The sequence below is a fragment of the Miscanthus floridulus genome, chromosome 15, assembly GCF_019320115.1.
Source record: "Miscanthus floridulus cultivar M001 chromosome 15, ASM1932011v1, whole genome shotgun sequence".
NCBI classification, from domain to species: domain Eukaryota; kingdom Viridiplantae; phylum Streptophyta; class Magnoliopsida; order Poales; family Poaceae; genus Miscanthus; species Miscanthus floridulus.
Window position 1 is genome coordinate 853143 of NC_089594.1, and position 23055 is coordinate 876197.

At 43.5% G+C, this 23055-nt stretch overlaps 2 protein-coding genes across 4 annotated transcripts; both read left to right on the forward strand.

Annotated features, from left to right (window-relative positions):
* Positions 1–7501: 7501 nt before the first annotated feature.
* On the forward strand, positions 7502–16052 carry LOC136508172 (phototropin-1A-like). Of its 3 annotated transcripts, XM_066502800.1 has the most exons (22): positions 7511–7884; positions 9688–10159; positions 10277–10459; positions 10548–10639; positions 10727–11006; positions 11118–11328; positions 11446–11516; positions 11633–11739; positions 11939–11988; positions 12085–12168; positions 12593–12652; positions 12738–12827; positions 13055–13131; positions 13268–13352; positions 13445–13525; positions 13650–13753; positions 13934–13983; positions 14822–14928; positions 15037–15159; positions 15291–15342; positions 15425–15537; positions 15612–16052. In XM_066502800.1, exons 1-22 carry the CDS (start codon positions 7872–7874, stop codon positions 15849–15851), a joined length of 2745 nt encoding a protein of 914 aa, XP_066358897.1. In that variant the 5' UTR covers positions 7511–7871; the 3' UTR covers positions 15852–16052. The 3 variants fall into 3 exon arrangements, 2 of the variants coding, with proteins under 2 accessions (XP_066358896.1, XP_066358897.1); XR_010771896.1 differs by lacking the exon at positions 15612–16052 and having other exon boundaries at positions 7502–7884; positions 15249–15342; positions 15425–15521; XM_066502799.1 differs by having other exon boundaries at positions 7503–7884; positions 10727–11328.
* A 1587-nt stretch (positions 16053–17639) lies between these two features.
* Positions 17640–21354, forward strand: LOC136508174 (protein TONNEAU 1a-like). The gene is made up of 8 exons (XM_066502801.1): positions 17640–17872; positions 18589–18721; positions 19252–19340; positions 19427–19549; positions 20529–20659; positions 20766–20791; positions 20886–21045; positions 21153–21354. The coding sequence occupies exons 1-8, from the start codon at positions 17786–17788 to the stop codon at positions 21175–21177; spliced, it is 774 nt and encodes a 257-aa protein (XP_066358898.1). The 5' UTR covers positions 17640–17785; the 3' UTR covers positions 21178–21354.
* The last annotated feature ends 1701 nt before the right edge of the window (positions 21355–23055 follow it).

A 23055-nucleotide genomic window follows, 5' to 3' on the forward strand; every position in this document is an offset into this window, starting at 1 on the left:
GACGCTGGGAACTCCTCGATCCTCGGTGCTCGATCATCGCCAGCAACGCCGGGGACTCCTCGCTCCTCGGTGCTCGGTCATCGCCCGCGACGTTGGGACTCCTCACTTCTTGGTGCTCGGACCTCGCCGCCTATGCCGAGGACTCCTCGGTGCTCGAACATCACCGCCTACACCGGGGACTCCTCGGTGCTCGATCATCGCCGGCGACGTCAGGAACTCCTCGCTCCTCAATGCTCGGACATCGCCAGCTTCACCGGGAACTCCTCGGTGCTCGGACATCGCCGCCTACGCCAGGGACTCCTCGGTGCTCAGACATCGCCGCCTACGCCGAGGACTCCTCGGTGCTCGGTCATCGCTGGCGACGCCGGGGACTCCTCGCTCCTCGGTGCTCGGTCATCGCCGGTGACGCCGGGGACTCCTCGCTCCTCGGTGCTCGGTCATCGCCGGTGACGCCGGGGACTCCTCGCTCCTTGGTGCTCGGTCATTGCCAGCGACGCCGGGGACTCCTCGCTCCTCGGTGCTCGGACATCGCCGCCTACGCCGGGGACTCCTCGCTCCTCGGTGCTCGGTCATCACTAGCGACACTGGGGACTCCTTGCTCCTTGGTGCTCGGACATCGCCAGCGATGTCGGGGACTCCTCGGTGCTCGATCATCACCAGCGACGCCAGGGACTCCTCGCTCCTCGGTGCTCGGACATCACCAGTGATGCCGGGGACTCCTCGCTCCTCGATGCTCGGACATCACCAGCGACGCCGAGGACTCCTCGCTCCTCGGTGCTGGGTCATCGCCAGCGACATCGAGGACTCCTCGCTCCTCGGTGCTCGGTCATCGCCAGTGACGCTGGGGACTCCTCCCTCCTCGGTGCTCGGTCATCGCCAGCGACACCGGGGACTCCTCGCTCCTCGGTGCTCGGTCATCGCTAGCGACATTGGGGACTCCTCCCTCATCGATGCTCGGTCATCGCCAGCGACGCCGGGGACTCCTCGCTCCTCGGTGCTCAGTCATCGCCAGCGACGCCGGAGACTCCTCGCTCCTCGATCATCGCCAGCGACGTCGGGGACTCCTTGGTGCTCCCTTGGTGGTCGAATCTTGCTACGTGTCATCGGTGTGCTATCAAGCTGCTCCATGCTATTCGGATCAGGGTGCTGATCTTGGGCAGCACGTCTGGAGTCTTGATACGTGCATGTCAGACGACATCGGCAAGCTTTTAGACTTCTTTTCCTTTGACCCTGCTACAAGATTCATTCTTCATCTTCCAGCAGGCTTGGGGACTAAGTGCGCACACTTCACCTTGCGGTGAATGTGCGCTTTTCATCTCGAGGCTACGCCTGGGGACTGGCTGCCTGCTCGGCTGGTCTCCTACTTTATGACCCTGGCACCATGTGACTATGTCACCTACTATTAGGCTCGAGGACTAGCTGTGGGGGTACGGCCCCCGGTATCCTCAAGACAAGACATGGGCTGCACCATCAGAGGTGGCCCAGCCCATAAGATCAAGGTGTGCATGGCGCTGCTCAGCGTGCACCGCAAGACATTGTATAGTACCAAATAGGATACTTTACTAGTAACCCTGTCCCTCCAGACTATATAAGGAGAGGCAGGGGTCCCCTAGCGGACACGATCCATCTAGATCTATCTACTGCATCTCAATACAATACACCAAAGATAGGACGTAGGGTATTACGTCGATCAGACGGCCCAAACCTGTCTAAATTGCTGTCTCTGCGCCTTGTGTCACCATCCGGTTCCTGATTACGCGCACCCCACCGATAAATCTACCATCGCGGGATACCCCTCGGTGGACTGCCGACGATATTCTGTCAACAGGTTTACATACCTCTTACCACTTGGTGCTTACACGCACCATTGTTGTACATCAGAGGGGCTTGTAGTCTTGCGAGATCACAACAACCGCGTTTGTGGTGTGGCCGCCACCGTATACCAGAGGGAACAAGGCCCACGGTGTTTCGGCCGGAAGCTTAATTGTGAAGACGGTGGGGAGCATCCGGGAGAGGCTTGCTGGAAGGCACGTCGGAGACCCACTTGCGCGTGGGGAAGGCCCGATGCTATCCATGGAGTTACCCGACCGGGAGCTTGGCCCTTACGAGGGATTCCTTGTGAGGGGCTCCAACGAGGACTAGGGGGAAGCTTACGCGCTTCTCGATACCTCAGTAAAAATACCAGAGTCGTCGATGGGAGTTTGCATATCTCTACCTTGCTCTTTAGCTTCCGCATTTACATTGATTGTATTACTCCTTTTGTGGTAGAGATAGCAATACACTAGCAAAACTATAGTTGCACATTTAGATAGTTTATCTTTTACATAGGTTTTGCTAATGTTAGAAAAAGAGGCCATAGTTCAAGGGTTAGAATTTTAAGTTGCCTAATTCACCCCCCCCCTCTTAGGCGTCATGGTCCCCTTCAAAGTGTACCGAATCTGCATTCACCGACAGCACCAAGGGCATCCATGCTTGGGCTGCTCCACCGCTGGTAGGGGAGTGTCGACGTGGTGCGGTCCGCCGCCCCATGCTCCGAATGCGCCGCTGCCAGGGCCATCCACGCCGGGGCCGCACAACCGTGAAGATCAAGAGTAACACACAATCGCCGTGGAGATCTGGCCCACCCATTGATGGCTGCCGCCGCCACTGCCGCTAAAGGGAGGGGGTGCCACTACCACCACCTGGGGGGCGGCCGCCACGAGACTGCACTACGGTGAGGGGCGCTGCCACCCGCAAAGGTGGAGGAGGCACCGCCGCGATAGGAGGTGGATGGGCGGCCGCCACCGCCGCTAGGATGGTGTAGATGCCGTCGGAGGTGGCCGCCATGCGCGTGAGGTCGGATCCGCCATCGCCAGTCCCATAGCAGCCGAAGAGGAGGACGAAGATGCTGTCTGTGGGGAGGATGAAGATGCCGCCGGATCCGCAGCCTCCTCAATGGATCCACGGGATGCACTGCCAAGGGAGCTGGGGAAGGCTACCGGCTTTCGAGGTGGAGGGGAGAGGGCGCTGCCGGGTGGGATCGAGTCGCCGCCGCCACTCTAATCCAAACGGGAGCTGGGGGGAAATGAGGGAAAAGTAGGGTTAGTGACGTATTTATACAAGGCACCACTTTGCCGAGTGTCAGATCATGACACTCGACAAACTTATCTTTGCCAAGTGTCTGCACTCGGCAAACCTTTTCTCCCATTTCCTTCTTTTCCATACTTTTAGAAGAGGAAAAAAGTGAAATTATTTGTCTGAGTGCTAAATAATTACACTCGACAAACATATTTCTTTGCTGAGTGTCTAGTTTTGCCGAGTGTTTTTTAGTTTGCCAAGTGTCAAACTTTACCGAGTGTTTTTTGCCTCGTTTGCCGAGTGCAATTATTTTGCCGAGTGTTTTTTTGCAACACTCGGCAAAGAGCTTGTTTGCCGAGTGCCCGATGGATTACACTCGACAAACCATATTGCACTTGGCTTACCTTTTGTTTCCGACAGTGAAAGCAAATTGATGTGAAAACAAATTTAGGACACATATGATGAGTTATCTTATAGGATACGGAATATGGCCATTGAAATTGTGGTTTTGGCATTCCGGGGTAGTATTTACCTAGCTAAATAATAAAATATCAAGTTTACTTTAAAAAGAATTAAGATATTTTTAAGCCATGGAAGGCTGAAAAGTGAACTTGTTGAAATGTAGAAGAACTAGACATGCTTAATGCTCTACTGGTGGTATGTTTGTTCTTGTAATGTCCATAAGTGTTCAAGACACATGGTCACTTCATTATTACTCCCAAGTTGATCTTTATAAAATTCTTTAAGTTTGGTCATGTTTAATGTGTTTTGAGTGGTTTGGTGCAAGAACTATATTTACACCTTAAAAACAATGATATTTATTTTTCAAATTAGAGGTATAGTCTAAACACTATTGTTCTTATCTTGTTTTGTTGTAACCTTGTGTGATTGCAATTTGTGTTTATGTGCTTTTTGCTTTCTCTTGCTCTTGCTTGTGGCTAGAGTATGTCCCACTTATTTTTCTTCTAGGTTCACCACTGACTTCGTAAATCTTAAGTTCTACTAGTTCAATCTCTTAGGTTTACATGAGTACGTGCGGATGTATTTTTTTAAAAGCACTCAATAGAGTGTCTCACATATGATATATCTTGAGGAAAACAAAGACTAGTAGCATAAAACGATGGACAACAAGACACAAAAACAAACCTCTAGAAAGAGTACATAAAAAACCAAAATAGTCATCTCCTTCCTACGATTGTTCACTGCCTGCCAAAGCTTGAAGATCGCACTAAAAAGACAACAAAGAAAAGGCACACCTACAAACACACTCGTTAGACAAGGCTTTGAAGACCACATAAGCCACTCGCCGCTGACAACGAGATCTAGAACCTACTGAAAGAACATCGACTAGAGGAACCCTCGAAAGAATGTAGGCTTACAATCCTACACCATCAGAACGAAGTGTTGGGGATGATGACCTTGCTATAAAATAGACCAAAAGAAGAGGTCAAGATCACTGCATCAAAAGCCAACCAATTGCTTTGCCTGATAGACACACCAAATGCCAAGATCCGAAGAAGATCAATTGACATGACACAACAAACTCTGACAGATCCTTCCCCGATACCAGATCTAACGTTGACCAAACTCTCACAAGACATTCGCCGATGCCAGATAGAATGTCATAGAGGTAGGGATAGATCAAAGATACCTTATTCCAAAGTACCATCGTCGCCACTACCTCACCGGTGACACCAGAAACCAAACCCTAACTAATGAAACACAAAAACCAAACCCTAGATCAACAAGGATCAACAAACCTAACCTAAAACTACGAAGGAGAAAGGACCGGCTCCCCACTCCTCCGTCCACCAGTGACATCGCTGGTTAGGAGAGGAGGGGGATCAAGGCAGTTTCGGAGGAGGATGGCGGCTGAGGTTGGGAGAGAGGATGGCTGTGTGATGTGCACACCTAATTTTCCCTCCACGAGGAGTTGGAGAACACCCTCGCACCCGCTACACTCGATAGGGTTGGTTTCTCGCCTGTTAGCAAATTAAATTCACCCCATTTTCATCCTCTAATGGACGTCCCCGTCAGGGATTGGAGCCCATTGCCCTCCTAGTCGTGGCTGGAGGAGGTTGGAAATTAAAGCAAGGAGACCAGTGCAGCGCATTAGAAATGTTGTTGTGAAGAAGAAGAAGAAGAAGAAGAAGAAGAAGAAGAAGAAGAAGAAGAAGAAGAAGAAGAAGAAGAAAGCTAGTCCCAGTGTCATTTGATCGTGATCTAATGGCCTGAATCCATCAAAAGAACTTTGTATTTAGTTTTTAGGCACATAGCAAGTAGCACCTCCCCATAACTTATTTTTTTTGTATGCCCTTTGATCTGTTTCAAATTATAAGACGTTTTGATTTCTCTAGGTACATTGTTTTTACTATATATGTATCTAGAGTTCTAGACATAAGTGCATAGCAAAGGCTATGTATCTAGAAAATGTTAAAGTCTTATAATTTGAAATGGAGAGAGTACTTAGGAATCATGTTGCACGCACGCATGTTTTGATACAAAGACATATTAGGAAGAAGATTATTAGGCTAGTCTTAGTGGGAGTTTTACTAGAGTTTCATTTGCATTTAATAGCTTGCCACATATGTATTTTTGATGACATGTCGATGCTTTAATGAAGAGAGAGAAGAAATGAGTTTCATGAGGATAAAACTCTCTTGGCACGATTACCAACTCTATATAAGTCTTACAATTAAATGTCTATGAAACAATGGAATGAAACTATGCATTGAGAGTGTGTATTTCATCCAAGTTTCATTCCATTCTATATGAGATGGCAATCTTGGAAACAACGTAATAAAACTCTCCACTGAGACTGGCCTTATTAGGCTATGTGCACTGAATGAGGGGTGAATGAATGAAGTGTGGCTGAAAGTTGAAACACATGCATGGGTGCAGATATATCAGGTTGGAAGGATTAAACAATCTTGTATCTAGATAAAAGAGCTTATAATATATACCTAGATAGATACCATAGAACTGGGTGATCTAGTAGCAAAAGAAAATACTCACTCTGTTTCAAATTAAATTGCAAGTCGTTTTGACTTTTATAGCTAGATACGTACTACACAACATATTGTATAGTTAGGTACTCTATCTGTTTCCAATTATAAGGCATGATGGCTTTTGTAGATACATTATTTTTACTATATAAATTTAGACATAGTGTATATATCTAAATGCATAACAAAAACTATGTATTTAGAAAAACCAAAATATCTTGTAATTTAGAATGGAGGGAGTACATAGCAAAAGATATGTGATCGATTTATATAATTTGAAATGGAAAGAGTAGGAAGTGTGTGGTTTGTTTTGGTGCCCTAGAGTAGAGAATACTTACAGGATAGGAAGGAAGGAAATTAAAGGGCCCCACTGATGGTCTCCGATGGAGATATTTTTATCTGCTTCTCGGCCGGCCTTGTGCTCTGCTTGTTGAGCTAGGCAGCGCGTACGTCGTGGTCATGCATTGGCCTCAGATCCGATATGATGCCTTGGTCCTTTCGCCCTTAGCGTGCTCTCATGGGCAGGGCATGCCCATCTAGCTGCATCCATCCATCTCGTTGTCGTCGTGATGCATGCACCGCTGTCTCCAGTATATAGAGTGAGAGAGAAACAGTATCGTAGTACTGGATCATCTCGATCTTTGTTCGTTTTGACTCAATTGGCTTATAAACTATGGCTGAAAGTACGGCTGGCTGCTTTGATGTCAGAAAAAAATATCGTTCGTTGACTGATAAGCCAAGGCTTATAAATCGAATACAGGTAGCTAGCTAGCTACTGTAGAAGAAAAGAGTGAAGAATTACTAGCAAGTAGGCGGCTGGAGCAGCAACTCCACCCTAGGTGTGTGTATATCTCCTGGCTGGCCGGGATCGGTACGTGCAGTGGCTCCTGTGTCTGTATCGATGTGTCCGTATTTTCTCCATCTCATCTGCATGTGCTCGCTGCAATTATATTGGTAAGGCTGAGCTAGCCTAGTTTAGGTGGAATTTGAATCCAGTGATTAAAATTTAGGAGGTGTGTCGGGAGGATATTGCATGGGGTGTTCAAATACTAATAAAAAATAAATTACATAATCCGTCAGTACTCCACGAGACGATTTTTTTAAGGCCAACTAACCCGTCATTAGTGCATGTTTACTGTAGCACAACATTGTCAAATCATGAATTAATTAGGCTTAAAAGATTCGTCTCGCAAATTAGTCGCAAACTATGCAATTAGTTTCGTAATTAGTTTATATTTAATACTCCGTGCATATGTCAAACATTCAATGGAACAACGACTAAAATTTAGAAGAGGCAACCAAACACCACCTTAGCTTAGCTGTGCTTCATGTCTTCCTCCATGCCATAGCTATTATATCGCTCGCTTGCTGCACATCAATCGATAACTGCACATGCCTTCCATGGGGATAGATGTTCATCTCATCAGCAGCAGCACAGTAGCGCGCGCTCTCTCTCTCTCTGTAGCTAGCTACCCCCATCCCCATCCCCATCCCCATCCCCATCCCCGTGCCCCATCCCAATCCCAATCAGCAACAAGCAATTAAGCAAGGTTCTCCGCCGTGCTCTGCCTCTGATCCGACCCTATATAGCACCGGTACTCACCAGCAGCAGCCGCCGGGCGCAGGCGGATCGAGTAGTATCTGCCCTTCGACTGCCGGCAAGCTAAGGCACAGCCGCCGCCAGCCTTGCTAGTGCTTGCTGCTTGCTCTTGCTCCGATCGATCCGAATCCGCTCATCCACCCACCGGAGCAGCAAGCAAGTAAACATCTATCTATCTAGTCTAGCTACCTATACTACTACATCTATCAATGGCTTTCAAAGGTACGTACCTACGTATATATGTATATTATATATACACGTACTGTACATGCATATGTATATACTCCATGCATGGATTACTTGACTCCTTTTATACATACTATATATGCTACGCACTACTCCTAGCTAGCTAGATAGATACTTGTGTACTAATTAGTTTATTATTAATCGCTTCGTTTGCTTGCTTGTTGATGACGATGATGCATCTATCTGAGAGTAATTCTATTTATACCTCTAATGTAATAATTAGATGGTAATATGCATCTATATCTGTAACTTGATCATTGCCCTCTGCAAGCTGCTCTACTCCCTCCGTTCTAAATTTTACGTCGTTTAGACTTTTCTCTGTACATAGTTATTATTATGCACCTAGATACGTACAAAGTGGTAATTTGAAACGGCTTACAATTTACAACCGAGGGATCAAGTAGTAATTTACCTTTGAGCTGTAGCAAAGCTAGCTAGCTAGACAAAACTTATAGCTAGATGAATATGTACTCATGCGTGCTAACTTAATTTAGGTAGATTATTAATCATAATATTGGGCTATTTATGGATGTATTAACATTGATCATCAGCTAGATACGTACATTCCCCTTTTTCCCTTCAGAATATATATGCATTGGTACTACTCCAGATATAGCGCTAGCTAGCTTTCTTTTGATTGGTTCTGAAAATTCTTCCTTATCCGATCCATCATCCAATATATGCGACCCAGTCACCCAGCCGGCCGGCCACTGTCAAGCATCCTCCAAATTCATCATTGCTTCTTCTGACACGTGTGCACGACTTAACTTGGATTGGACGACATCCACCAATTAATACCATCCTCATATAATTACGTACCTTCCTTTCTCTAATAATTTGTTACGGAGCACTGGGCCTTATTTAGTTGGCGAAATTTTCTGGGAAATGATACTGTAGCACTTTCGTTGTTATTTGGCAATTAGTGTCCAATCATAGTCTAATTAGGCTTAAAAGATTCGTATCGTGAATTTCGTCTAAACTGTGTAATTAGTTTTATTTTTTATTTATATTTAATGCTTCATGCATACGTCCAAAGATTCGATGTGACGAGAAATCTTGAAAAATTTTGTAAAATTTTGAAAACTAAACAGGCACCTAATATTACCTGAGCATGTGAGTACTGCTGTCTTTCTCACATGCACCCATCTGCTTTTTTTCGTCTTTACATGCATACATCCTTTCCATCTTTACTCGATCTTGTACAATTTGTTTGATCCTGCTGCCTTTTTTTTCCTTAGCTTTCTAAAAAATACACCCATCAACCAGCATCTCTCTCCTTTATTTATTCTTTTTAACTAGCAAATATATTCGTGCATTGCAACCCAATACATAGCTTCGTTGCATGGAGAGAGACGGATAGAAGGATGGAAAAAATCCCGACCAGCATTATTGTAGTTACCTGAGCTAACTTTACATATGCATACATCATGCACGCACCTGCAAATATGTGCATCCAACTGGCAAACACCCAACCCTATCCAGAGAGCTAGCAACGATCTAAACATATGGTTTTTCTTTTCCATCATTAAGTGCAATGCTCACGTGGAAATCGTCACTGCTACTTAGATAGACGACATAGACCTTTTACATAATCCGGACGTATACATAAAAATCAAATTATTGTACCTCGTTTGTGCAAAGCCTCTCCTGGCACTACTTTTTGCTAGACATGTGTTTGTATCATAAATATAGATATCTTAACGAGAAGAGAGATGGCATTAGTATTTATGAATCTCCATTCATGTGGTGGATGAACAACACTAATCTCGTGTGGTGCAGGACTTCCGCGTGATTCCCGCGGATCCCTCGAAGTCTTCAATCCAGACTCCGCTGCCGCCGCTTCAAATCGGGCGACCACCTCCCCATTCCTCCTCCCTCCTGCAGTTGCTTCCCATCCTAGCCTCGCTGGGGATGATGAGGATGCTGACGTGGGTCGGGCGACACAGAGGGCCGCCGAGTGGGGCCTTGTCCTCCAGACCGACGAGTACACCGGCCGCCCCCAGGGCGTCGTCGCCCGCCCCTCCGGCGGCTCCAACCGCACCAGCGAGAGTGGAAACTCCATCGACGAGAGGGTCGCCGCTGGTAGAGCGCTCCCCCGAGTGTCGGAGGAGCTCCGCGCCGCACTCTCTGCGTTCCAGCAGACCTTCGTCGTGTCCGATGCCACCAGCCCTGACCACCCCATCCTCTACGCCAGTGCTGGATTCTTCAACATGACTGGTTACTCCTCCAATGAGGTCGTCGGAAGGAACTGGTTCGTCGATTTCAATTCCATTTCATTCTATTCCATGCCAATTTAATGCATAGAAATATACAACTCCAACTAGTACGCACTGCACTTATGCCTCCACCTACCATCTCTCAACTGCAGCCGCTTCCTTCAAGGTTCTGGGACCGACCCCGTAGAGATTTCGAAGATCAGGCAGGCTCTCGCAGCTGGGTCAAATTACTGCGGTCGTATTCTCAACTACAAGAAGGATGGTACACCATTCTGGAACCTCCTAACCGTTGCCCCCATCAAGGATGAGGATGGCAGGGTCCTCAAGTTCATTGGGTCAGCTTTTTCATCATATATATATATATATCATCATGCCACTTTATAGTTATTATTATTACAAACCTTGGTGTGCAATGTGTCACAGGATGCAAGTGGAAGTGAGTAAGTACACAGAAGGTAGCAAGGATACAGCTCTTCGCCCAAATGGATTGCCAGAGTCACTCATCAGATATGATGGTACTATTACTACTAGTAGTCTTGCTTACTTTTCAAAAAAAAAGGTTTTACCTTGCACGACTGTGAAAACAATAATATTCTTTGCAGCAAGACAGAAGGATCATGCCCGTAGCTCAGTCTCGGAGCTTCTATTTGCCCTGAAGGATCCACGGTCATTGTCAGAATCAAGAAACAATACCTTAAAAAGGAAATCACAGGAGGAATCAGGAGATGTGCTTTCAGGTGATGAAGTACCCGGCAAGAGAAGCTCTGAAAGTGGATCCCGCCGTAACTCACGGAGTGGAACGAGAAACTCTCTACAAAAAATTAGTGAAGTGCCTGAAGGAGGGAATAAGACCACGAAATCTGGTTTGCGTTCCTTTATGGGGTATGATAATAAACCACATGATATAATCATAGCATTTGCTTTATTTCAAAGTTTCCTTGTAGAGTCTCTATTATCTTTGCATTTGTTCTCACATTTAATTCGTTTGTGCAGTCTTATTGGTATGGGTCATGGAAATGTGGAGAAGAACATTCTAAAACCAAGGGGAGATACGCTACTTGATAGCGATGATGAGAGACCAGAAAGCTTTGATGATGATTTTAGGAGGAAAGAAATGAGAAGGGGTATAGATTTGGCTACTACGCTTGAACGTATTGAAAAGAATTTTGTCATCACTGACCCGAGGTTACCGGATAATCCAATTGTAAGACAAAAACTCGTATATCTTCTACCTTTAACATCATTGTTCTTTTCTTTCTATCAACATAGATATCAACCTTCCATTGAACTACATCATTATATTTTCGGGTGAATGTCATAGATTTTTGCATCGGATAGCTTTTTGCGATTGACAGAGTATTCACGTGAAGAAATATTGGGAAGAAATTGTAGGTAAATTATGGCATTAAATATTACCTAAATTCATTGCTTTCAACTGTTCATAAACTACATATTACAGTGACTAATGATTTAATGAATCCCTTCATCTATATATGCTTCCCTTGTAGGTTTCTTCAAGGGCCTGAAACTGACCGTGGGACAGTAAAGAAGATAAGAGATGCCATAGATAACCAAACAGAAGTTACCGTTCAGCTGATAAATTATACAAAGAGCGGTACATATTCTTCACATGCTCCCATGTTCTTGTAAGATCATGATGCAATTTCTATACCCCAAACATTTATAACAGTACATCACTCTAGTGTTATGTTACTGCATTAGTACTAACTGCTGGCGGGTAGAGGCTAATAATTTGCAAATGTTTTTTTCCTATAGTAATGAATCAAACTAAAATTTCTTGTGGTTTTGAGCAGGTAAAAAATTCTGGAACCTCTTTCACTTGCAACCTATGCGTGATCAGAAGGTACCGTAATAAGAGATATGAAACTTTTTTACCTAGATATTTGGTTTGGAACTGTTTCATGTGATTTGAGAAGCATCCAATTTGATGGTTGATTAGGGTGATGTTCAATACTTCATTGGGGTTCAGTTGGATGGAACTGAGCGTGTTCGAGATGCTGCTGCAAAAGATGGTGCCATGCTGGTTTGTTTCTACCTTAATGGCGACTAGCATATAGGCTTGCTATCACAAATATCTGGAAAAAAATTGAGAATACAATGCCAAACAACTTTATTCTGACTGCTATGTTATAAATGCAAGCCATCCATAGTGTAGTACTTGCAATGTTTATTAGCATTTAGCATCATCTAGCGTTATTAAAGATTTATATTTCTTAAACCCTAATGATCAACACTGGACTCATAGACTAGTGGTAAAGTTCCATAGATGGCATCTTTAAGGTTAGTTCTTTAATGCTCTGATGAATTCCCTCCTTAATTGACTTCTTTTGTGTTTTAGTTTGCATAAAGTGATTTTGACAACTAAATTTTGTGTACCTTACTTTCTAAATTTCCTTGTTGGAAAACATAGTTGTCTTATGCATTAACTTGAATTATTCATGTACCAGGTTAAGAAAACTGCGGAGAATATTGATGAGGCTGCAAAGGAACTTCCGGATGCTAATTTGGTTCGTCTAAAAAAATATTAATTTTATATAATATGAAATTAAGTATTACTAAGAACTTCTAATAGAAATTTGTGGTTATATTCAGAGACCAGAGGATCTATGGGCTAATCACTCAAAACCAGTCTTGCCAAAGCCACATATGAAGGATACCGCATCATGGAGAGCCATCCAAAAGGTATGTCATACATAGTTCACAGCATAGATACTTACATGCAATTTATGAGCCTACTAGATGAAAGGGAACAATCATGAGACACTTGAGAAAGCAATTGGCATGCATTCTTCCATAGAATTAGGTAGTCTCTGCAATATTATATGCCTAATTTGGAAACCACTGGAAACAAGCACATATGACATTTTTTTAGAAATCTCCTAGATGGTTCATGCTATTTTTTCTTGTAGGTTCTTGAGAATGGTGAAAGCATCGATTTGAAACATTTTAGACCAGTAAGACCCTTAGGATCTGGTGACACTGGCAGGTAAGTACTTCTCTATTATAGTTTCAAGTATAGTAATGACTCAGTTTGCATGAATCCAGTAGACATACTCCTTTCTAGTTTTCATTTCCTATATACGTTTTAAATAGTAAACATGTGAGTTGTTGTTGAATTGTAGTGTCCACTTGGTGGAGTTGCTTGGCACAGGTGAATACTTTGCCATGAAAGCTATGGATAAAAGTGTCATGCTTAACCGAAACAAGGTATGAGTAACAGGTTTCATCACACATGACATTTTAGTTACTTCCACCTTTAATTGTTTCTTTCTCATCCGATTTGTCTATAATACCTATAGGTCCATAGAGCTACCGCTGAACGACAAATCTTGGATATGTTGGACCACCCATTCCTTCCGACATTGTATGCATCATTTCAGGTTTGTTGCATAATGAAACTGTGTAATATATTAATATGATGTCAGGGTTGTCAATGTTTGTTCTCCTTGATTTTATTATACTTTTGTGGATGACTATCATCTCAATGTCATATATATGTTGTAGACAAAGACACATGTATGTCTTATTACCGACTATTATGCTGGCGGGGAACTCTTTATGCTCCTCGATAGACAACCTATGAAGGTACTGAAGGAAGACGCGGTTAGGTGGGTATTGACATTGAAATTGTTTCTTTTGCTTAGATTTAGTGAAAACTCTTTATGCTTCTCCATTGTCATTGATATGCTACTCTGATCCTTAATTTGTTTGTTGTTACATAATATAATTGGTAGTTGGATAAAGAACCCAAGAAGTATTGTTGATGTAATTGTCCATGATTATTGCAGGTTCTATGCTGCAGAAGTGGTCACGGCACTTGAATACCTACATTGCCAAGGTAGTCATATATGCCATACTAATTATATAAATGAAATTCTCTTTGGTGGTGGTGGGTACCATGCATGTAGTGGATAGTCAAACACAACCCAATATTCAATAACCATATTGTTTTGCTTGACCAATAGTAATTATTTGCCAACATCTCGAATGATTGTTTTAGGTAGGCCTGGGCGTTCGGTCTGACCGAACCGAACTGATTGGTTCCTCGGTCTTTTTGAAAGTTCGGTCATTTAAAAATGAAGACCGATCAGTTAGTTCTAGAACTCAGGACCGAGCAAGTTCAGTCTCGGTTAGTTCGGTTCGGTCTCGGTCAAGACTGAACCGAACCGGACTAGACAAAATAGCTAGTAAATAGCATAATTTGTAGCAAATTTTAGCAATATTTTTTCTATTTCAAGGCAATAATAACAACATGGCTTATAGATTAAACAAAGTGATAAGAGTGATGGTTGATATAAACCCATCAGAATAAATATTATATTACTAACAATAGTCTAAAGTACACATTATGTCAACATAACTCAAGCAAATGTTCGGTTAGTTCGGTTACTTGAGGCACGTAACGGAACTAACCGTAAAAAGTTCAGGTAGTATGGACTCGGGATCGAACTAGTGACCAAAAATTTCGGTCTCAGTTAGTTCGGTTCGGTCTTCGTTCTTCTATTAATTATACCTAGGGCTAGTTTTAGGTAAGAATTTAAGCATTCATGAAAGTGGTAGGCTTCCTTAGAAGACAAAGGGGAAGGGTTCCTTGCACTTATTCATCACATTTTACTAGAGAAACTTGAGATGTTTACTATTTCTAAGCATTTGCTCCCCTATTCTTTTTTTCTTAGGTATAATCTACAGAGACTTAAAGCCAGAGAACATTTTACTTCAAAGAGATGGGCACATTTCCCTGACAGACTTTGATTTGTCTTGCTTGACATCCTGCCGACCACAAGTAATGTCACTTCATTAATAACCTTACTGGACAGTTTCATGACTATTATTTTAACTCGTTAGTCTATTTTCTTAGTTGCACTTCATGATTATTCTTGTTGTTTGATAGGTGTTTCTTCCAGAAGATGATAAGAAGAAAAAGAGGAGGAAGAGCAGGAGCAAGCCCATATTCTTTGCTGAACCAATGCGAGCATCAAATTCTTTTGTTGGTACAGAGGAGTACATTGCACCAGTATGTATATATTTATGTTGTTACTTCGCTTTATTTATGTGATTTTTCCAACATTTTCATTTCTTGTCTCTATTTGACATGTGTGATAGCCATCACCATTTGTGGCATCAATCCTTGTATGCATGTTGTAGGAGATTATTATCGGAGCCGGCCATACAAGTGCTGTAGATTGGTGGGCGCTAGGTAACTAATCTTGTGCTAAAGGAAACATGTATAATACACGCTACTATATAATAATGAGTATTCTCCCTATTTATTGGATTAGGAATTCTTCTATATGAGATGTTGTATGGTTATACACCGTTCAGAGGAAAGACAAGGCAAAGGACCTTTGCTAATATTCTACACAAGGATATCAGATTTCCTGAGAGCATACAAGTAATAATAAAAGCATTTATTCTAGTAGGTGAGCCTTGCAGCAAGTGTTTGTGATGTATATATGTTAATTGTAGGTGAGCCTTGCGGCAAGACGGTTGATATACCGGTTGCTACACCGGGACCCTGCAAACAGGCTAGGTTCCTACGAGGGCGCCATGGAGATCAAACAACACCCATTCTTCCGTGGCATAAACTGGGCTCTAGTTCGTGCCGCCACACCCCCAGAATTAGAGGCTCCCCTGCATTATACATTATTGGAGGCCACAGGAGAGACACTGCCTCCTCCTGATGCAGCTCACACCGATATGTTCTAAACATGCATTGATCCATGAAGCTACATGCTAATTTGCTCAAAGGAAGCAAAAAATAAAATATTAGATGATGAAGATGCATGTTTGTCTATGCATGAATGTGATGTAGATAAGAACAATAATGTATGTTAAGGACTAATTAATAATCTCAATCTATCTTTATGCATGTGGGTGCAATGCAAATAAGATTGTGTGTGTATATTATTTCTACGATTGCAATATGCACGTGGGTCTAAAATATCTCTCTTTCTCTTTCTCTCTCTAGCAAACATGCATGCCCTTGTGATGTAATGGGAGAAAAAAACCATCAAACAAACTATTTTATGGATGGTTTCATGTTGTATTCAAGGGATAGTGAGTTCCGGTTGTGTTATATGATATTGTTTATATCTAAAAATTCCTTAACACAATGTAATATATGTTTTCAAAGGATCTTTCCCTATGAGGGTTCTAGCTCCAGAAGTAGGTGAACTCAGATAAAACAGGAGACTACAGAACAATGATAGACTACCTCTTGGACCTAATGCATGAAGGCAAACTCAAATATGAGTATGTAATGTCATTCTGTTATTAGTTTGCTGTTAAATCTTGTTGACATGCTCTCATCTAGACATTGTCATGTTGGTAAATAGAAAAACAAAGTGAGTCCTTGGAAATATATTGATTTGTTTACATGATGTAGTTGATTTCTTTCAATGAGTTTAGCTCGACTGGAGAAGACCCTAGGTAGATATGGAAGCCAGCCAAAGCAAGTTATCATGTTCTGAAATTGAAATAAGGGTAGGCTAGGAGATCAAAGAGCATGCAATTGACATTGACCTATATGAATGATGAATCCTATAGTTGGTCATGTCAAAGTGTCAGAGTGACTTGGAGCTGTAAATAAAATAAAGACAACCGTCTTTGATGTAATTAGGAAACCAATGGCTTATAGCTACACTTAAGTGCGAGTTCATTTTGCAATAAATGTTCAACATGAGTGTTTGTATCAATATCTAAAGTGCTATGTTCACTTGGTGATGGTAGACGGTTGCATACATGGACTGTGCGTAAAGTATTTTTTTTTAGAAAATGCTATGTTCGTTATTTTGTAGGCAGATGGTTAATGCGAATTCAACATGAGTGTTTGTATCAATATCTAAAGTGCCTTTATATTTTTCATAAAAAAATGTTTTTGTTGTTTAGATCATAACTCGTTATATTTTATTTATGTTTTTGAAATCATCCATAATTTTAGGATACCATTTGAACGATAAATGTTCCAGTAGGCTATATAATAAAATGCAAACGGTGTATATAATTAAACTGTTTTAATTAATTAAAAAGGTGAAGTTGTAAATTGGACAAATAAAAAAAAACTAGACCTGCGAGGGTATGACTATCCCAGACATTGCATTAAGAAGAAGACCTTCTCATGCAGGCCCAGAAAATCCTCGAACCCCTGCCCCACCCTTACACAGCGGCACCGTCGCCTTGTGAGAACGGGCCGGTCCTTAGACCTGTGCTTTGGCGTGGGACAGACGAGGGGATTTTTTTAACCTCAGCCTGAAATTCACTCCCACGGGGAGTCGAACCCAGGACCTGAGGAGTGCCGCCGGGACGCTCTAACCAGTTGGACTAGAGGCCCTTTGGCTAAATTGGACAAATAGACTCATACCTTTTTAAAAAAAAATAGTGAATTCTTTTTGTTTATATAACTGATAAGTATAATAATAACGAAATAAAAAAGCTAAAATTATTGGGCCCACCCGGCAGTCAACCTTTAGCCTACGCCGTTCCCCAACCAGCGTTCCCCAACCTCTGGCGTTGTCATGTTCATCTTGATCTCCCTCTCCTCTCTCTCTCTCTGTTTGAGGAGAACTGCCTGCTCCTGCTCCTGCTCCCTCCGCTCCTCCGTGCTCCCCACTCGCCATTCCTAGACTTCATTTCAGGCGGGGATGGACGATTACGCCCGGGAGATGATGGAGCTCAAGACGCTCGTCACCCGCACCCTCGAGAAGAAGGGTGTCCTCGCCAAGATTAGGGTTCGTACTTCCCACTTCTTCATTTCCCCAACTCCTCCATTGATCCGGTGCCTCCACCACGCCCCACGGATCTAGCTTTTCCTCCCCCTCCGGTCTGGGGATCTACACCTCCGCTTCTGCAATTTTCCAATTTCCTTCCCAAATCCGCGGATATATTTTTTATTTTTCAATTTCTAATGTGCACATTCTGAGCGCCTGGGCGCTGTTGGGTAGGTTCTTGTTTAGGAATATGAAAGAATGCTCACGCATTGCTCAAGATTTTTTTTTTTCACCACGTCCATTTTTGTTGTTCTAGTTGCCATTACCAATTCGTGTGCTCATTTTGGTAAAACTCGTTCGGAGCATATGAGGTTGCTCGCACATTGCTGAAGAAAATACTCACCTTGTATTATTTTGTTGGTCTAGTTGTCATTACCAGTTGGCGTGCCCATTCTTGGCACAGTCCTTAGGAGGAAACGCGTCTGTGTTACTGGATTTTTTTTTTCGTGTTGTGTTGTGACTATTGCACCTAAACTTCTCAGTGCTCTTTTGAGATTTCGACTCTAATGGTATGATGCCAGGGAGGGGGGTGGACAAAAGAATCTATTTGTGTGTAACATAGATAAATACAGTTAGCTTGGGTTTCTATCTTTTTATCTGTTGAAAGCATGCTATGGTCCATTGAATGCACATACTTCCGCCACCTTTCCTGATGATGTTTCTGGCTGCATGACTAGGCTGAGCTAAGAGCAAGCGTGTTTGAAGCCATTGAAGAGGAGGATCGGGTGGTGGAGAATGATGATGGCGGGAATCCTGCTTTGCTTGGTAGCTGTAATGACCGAGCTAAGCAACTGCATGCTTCACCTTCAGGTTTGCCTTGCCCTTTGAATGTGCTGGCTAATCAGTTGTTTCAAATATGTTTGCAGAAGCCAAAGCTTGTCTCTGATGCATTATCAAAACAAAAGAAATCAAGAGAAGCTTGTCTCTAATGCTGCTACGCATATACACCCTTTCTCTCATATACTGACCTGTAGAAATTTATACTACTGTTGAGAAGGACAAAGGTTGATATTCTGCTGCATGATAATCTTTTCCCTGCTGGAAATTATGCCATTTTTTAGCAAGCGATTTAGGACTAAACCTGAAAGATACACATTTTTTTTCTCCTGATTGATGACTAGGGTGAGTCTTTGGATTTGAATGCTTCTGCACTGGTGATAATTCAAAGAAGCATTTCCATAATGTATTTTGTTGTTTTTAAGTCCCATCAAGGACATCTCAAATGTTTAAGGTTGTTGTGCTGGCCTTAAAATGATTTTCAGTACTAAGTTTAGCCATGTGTTTTGCAAGCTGCACATAACATGGAATGTTTTACATTCTAGGAATTCTGTTGCTTGCAGGTAGGTTACTAACTGCACTTGTATGCGAATACTTGGAGTGGGCGCAACTAAGTCACACAATGAAAGTTTACTTGCCAGAGTGTAACCTGGTAAGTGGTGACCGTTCCTGATATTTCGTTTTTGCATTTCGGGAATCAACATCCATTAATGTTTCCCGGTTTTGTTTGTAAATCAGCCCAAGGACTTCTGGAAGAATGAACTGAAAGACTTTTCTAACAAAAGTGGAGCTGAAGGGAGCAGGAGTGCTGAAAGTGGTCCAATGCTTTTAGATGTTCTCGAAGGTTATCTGAAATATGAGGTTTATCTCTCGCGTGATCATTAGCAGAAGCAAAAATCATCCTTTTGTTTCTTTATGTTTCCCAGTAAAGACAAAAAAGGGGGAAAGCTTTTGTAGTAATGTAGCCAATTCTTTTTTCCCCAGAAAACTGTGTAGTCCTGTATGGATCAAGGTAACAAATCTCTGGCAATAGCTGACGCTATAGCCAGCTATAGCTGTTTTAGGCACTACACCACTATTTGTACCCACATTCATTTTAGCCTGTTTTAGCCAGGTATTAGCCTTATGAGAACTCTGCAACTAAATGTCTGTAGCCGGCTATTTGTTACAGTAGTATGGAATCCTCTTATGCATTATGTTCGCTATGTAGAAAAGGTAGTATATTGAGTTGTGAGCAATAATCCTTCATACTATTGGTGTCTTGCTTAATCAAACTGTCCAAAAAATTAGATTGTTTGCCACAACTACAATACTCATCAAGGTATTGCCTTAGAACAAAAAGTAGGTGTTCTTATTCTGGAAGCTTAAGGAGATAGGTTTATCAAGACCCAAGCATTGTCAGAATGTATAGAATGATTCTAAGAATAACCAGAATGGATAAAAATTGATACTCTTTTCTGAGTTTGGTCAGTTGTCTTGCACTACATGCATGGGATTTATATTTACAATGCATTGTCATTATCATTGTACTGAGATCTGCTTACATATAATTTTCCAATCTCAACTTATTGATGCAAGGCCTGTACTCAAGGTCTCCTTTTGATGGTCTGTGGTGCTTGGGGTATGAGCTGCATTTATGCTGCTTTCTGCCTATGACCTTTAGTTCACTGCACACACAAAATTTGATTTTTTTTCCCCAGCTTGGCTTTCACTGTCCTTATACTTTATTAATAACAAGTTTATTTATTATTAACCTCCAAATATAGTCAATATGCTCTAGCTTAAAAGTTTTGGTTTTCTACAGCATGCTTTGGTCATCTAAATATGTTGTGTTGGGCAGAATTTCTCTCAAACAAGGATGGGCGGCAGGAGGATGATGAGTTCAGAGTCTGATCCATCGCTAAATGCTGAACACCGGAGCATGAGGAGGCCACCATCAGCGTCAGTTGGGAGCCTGCCTCCTATGGGGAGGTAAGCGTGATGCCATACTGCTGTGCCGTTGTAAATATGCACAGCTATTTGTTTTTGGCATTAGATATTTGGATGTGTGTAACATATAGTACTTTGAAATTGCCAGGCCAATCTCTTCGTTGCAGGCATCAGGTTTGTGCACTGCTATGTAATCGTTTCAGTTTATGGTACGTAGCTGTGTTGTTCCGAATTCTGAAACAAGTCCACTTGGTACGTGTACTTTCAGATCGCAGAGGGGGATCTTCAGCTTCCAATAACACAAGGAAAGATGAGTACAACTGGAGATACGATGCTGATGATATATCTGAAGAGGTGCTGCGGGCATCGGCTGCTCTAGAAAGTGTCCAGTTAGACCGGAAATCTCGGAATATGCCAACATCTTGGAGGTAGGTGGGGATCGATTGATTAATCGCCCCTCCATCATAATGTGTGTCCAATGCAATTTCTTTTGTGCGAGAACACCGTGTGATGAACGTATGGTGTGCCATTGCAGGCATTCAGGGGATGGCGCCGAGTAACAAGCAACAAGGCTTTGGAGCTGGTTGCTTGACTGACACTGTATCGTGTAATTTGTATACCATTGCGGTGGTACGATGCTTGGATTGCTGTTATTATATATTAGAGAAATGGTACACTGGTTATGTATGGGTTGTCTTGTAACGAACAAAACAAATCAAGTATTAAAGTTTGTTGAACTATGGGTGGACTTGATCCGATAAGACTGGCACGCCGTTTCAGTGCATCCATCGCTCATGCGCTGCCAGTCCAACACCGTGTGTGTGTGCTCCATGGCTCATACGCTGCCACTCCAACAGCGTGTTTCCTTGTCATTGGCTTACTCAGATGCATGCTTCATCCAGTCCAACTGTATTGTGTAATGAATATGTTATTAGGGGCCGTTTGGTATGGATTCACACGCGGCTCCCGGAGCCATTTTTCAGCTCTTGCTGTCAAACGCCACTTTCCTTAATTGATTCACTCATGGAGCTCCGCAAAACGCGCTCTCACAGACGCAGCTTCCATCTGACACCAGTGGACCCTAGCGCGTGGAGGTCAAGTCTGCCCCTGACCTCAGGGAGACGCATGTGGGGAGGGCGGCCGCACGCGCAGTCATCGGGGCGGCCGTCCGGGCTGTAAGGGACCGTGACGCCTAAGAGGGAGGGGGTGAATTAGACAACTTAAAATTCTACTTCTAACTAAGACCTCTAATTTCATCTAGTCAAAACCTATGTAGAAAAGTAAACTATCTAAATATGTAACTACGGTTTTACTAGTGTGTTGCTATCTCTACCGTAAAAAGGAGTTATGCAACTTAGCTTCAAAACCTATCAACTAGCCTATCACTAAGCTAGGAAAGTAAAGCACAAACCAAGATTGCAATGTAAATGCGGAAGCTAAAGAGTAAGGTTGAGATATGTAAACTCCCGTCGACGACTCCGGTATTTTTACTGAGGTGTCGAGAAGCGCGCAAGTTTTCCCCTAGTCCTCGTTGGAGCCCCTCGTAAGGAATCCCTCGCAAGGGCCAAGCTCCAGGTCGGATAAATCCGTGGATAGCCCTAGGCCTTCCCACGCGCAAGTGGGTCTCCGGTGTGCCTTCCGGCAATCCTCTCCCGGACCGCTCCCCGCCGTCTTCACTATCAAGCTTCCGGCCGAACCGCCGTGGACCTTGTTCCCTTCGGTACACGGTGGCGGCCACACCACAAACGCGGTTGGTGTGATATCGCAAGACTACAAGCCCCTCCGATGTACAATAATGGTGCGCGCAAGCACCGAGTGATAAGAGGTGTGCTGTCGGGTTCATAAACCCGGGGTCCCTCATGGACCGGCTTCCCATCAAAGATTCGGTCCAACAGACAACATTGCGAATAGCGCGCAACTCCTGAGCCGGCCCAAATACCCAAACGACAGGCCAAAAGGGCAATCCAATCTCTGATTGGAAGGCCTCGCTAAAGCGGAACAAACGCTCGCTTTCGACTCCGGCCCACCTCTCCGACCGAAAGGCCTGGCCAAATATCGCTTCCGACTTCGACTCGCGTCTCCGACCGAGGATGCGCCGAACCCCTGCTCACAACTCTTCTCCAACTGGAACAATCAGAGCCGACTGGGACCAACCGACCGGGGACGCCCGCTCGGTAAGGATCAGGAAACGGACGGAGAAAGTAAGGCAGGGCACTCAAGTCAACCGCAATACCAAAGACTGTACCCTATACACCTACAGGACAGTACCCTGTGACCTTCCTGGCATGACCGAACCCAAGCAGTGTTGTAGGCGCCGATATTTTCCCTACAATGTTGTGGGCGCCATCAACTCCCATACCAGACAAACACGGTAAGGCTCCCCCCACATGCCTCTAGGCATCAACAGTGTTGTGGGCGCCGGCATTTACCGTACCAGA

What these genes read in the sequence shown, in the direction of transcription:
- LOC136508174 (XM_066502801.1), top strand. Translation starts at nt 17,786, where the DNA reads ATGGACGATTACGCCCGGGAGATGATGGAGCTCAAGACGCTCGTCACC. An exon ending in ACTTGCCAGAGTGTAACCTG is followed by an intron (nt 19,341 to 19,426) that starts GTAAGTGGTGAC and finishes TTTGTAAATCAG; the next exon opens with CCCAAGGACTTCTGGAAGAA. An exon ending in AGCCTGCCTCCTATGGGGAG is followed by an intron (nt 20,660 to 20,765) that starts GTAAGCGTGATG and finishes TGAAATTGCCAG; the next exon opens with GCCAATCTCTTCGTTGCAGG.
- LOC136508172 (XM_066502799.1), top strand. An exon ending in CAAAAGATGGTGCCATGCTG is followed by an intron (nt 12,169 to 12,592) that starts GTTTGTTTCTAC and finishes TTCATGTACCAG; the next exon opens with GTTAAGAAAACTGCGGAGAA. An exon ending in CATTGTATGCATCATTTCAG is followed by an intron (nt 13,526 to 13,649) that starts GTTTGTTGCATA and finishes TATATGTTGTAG; the next exon opens with ACAAAGACACATGTATGTCT.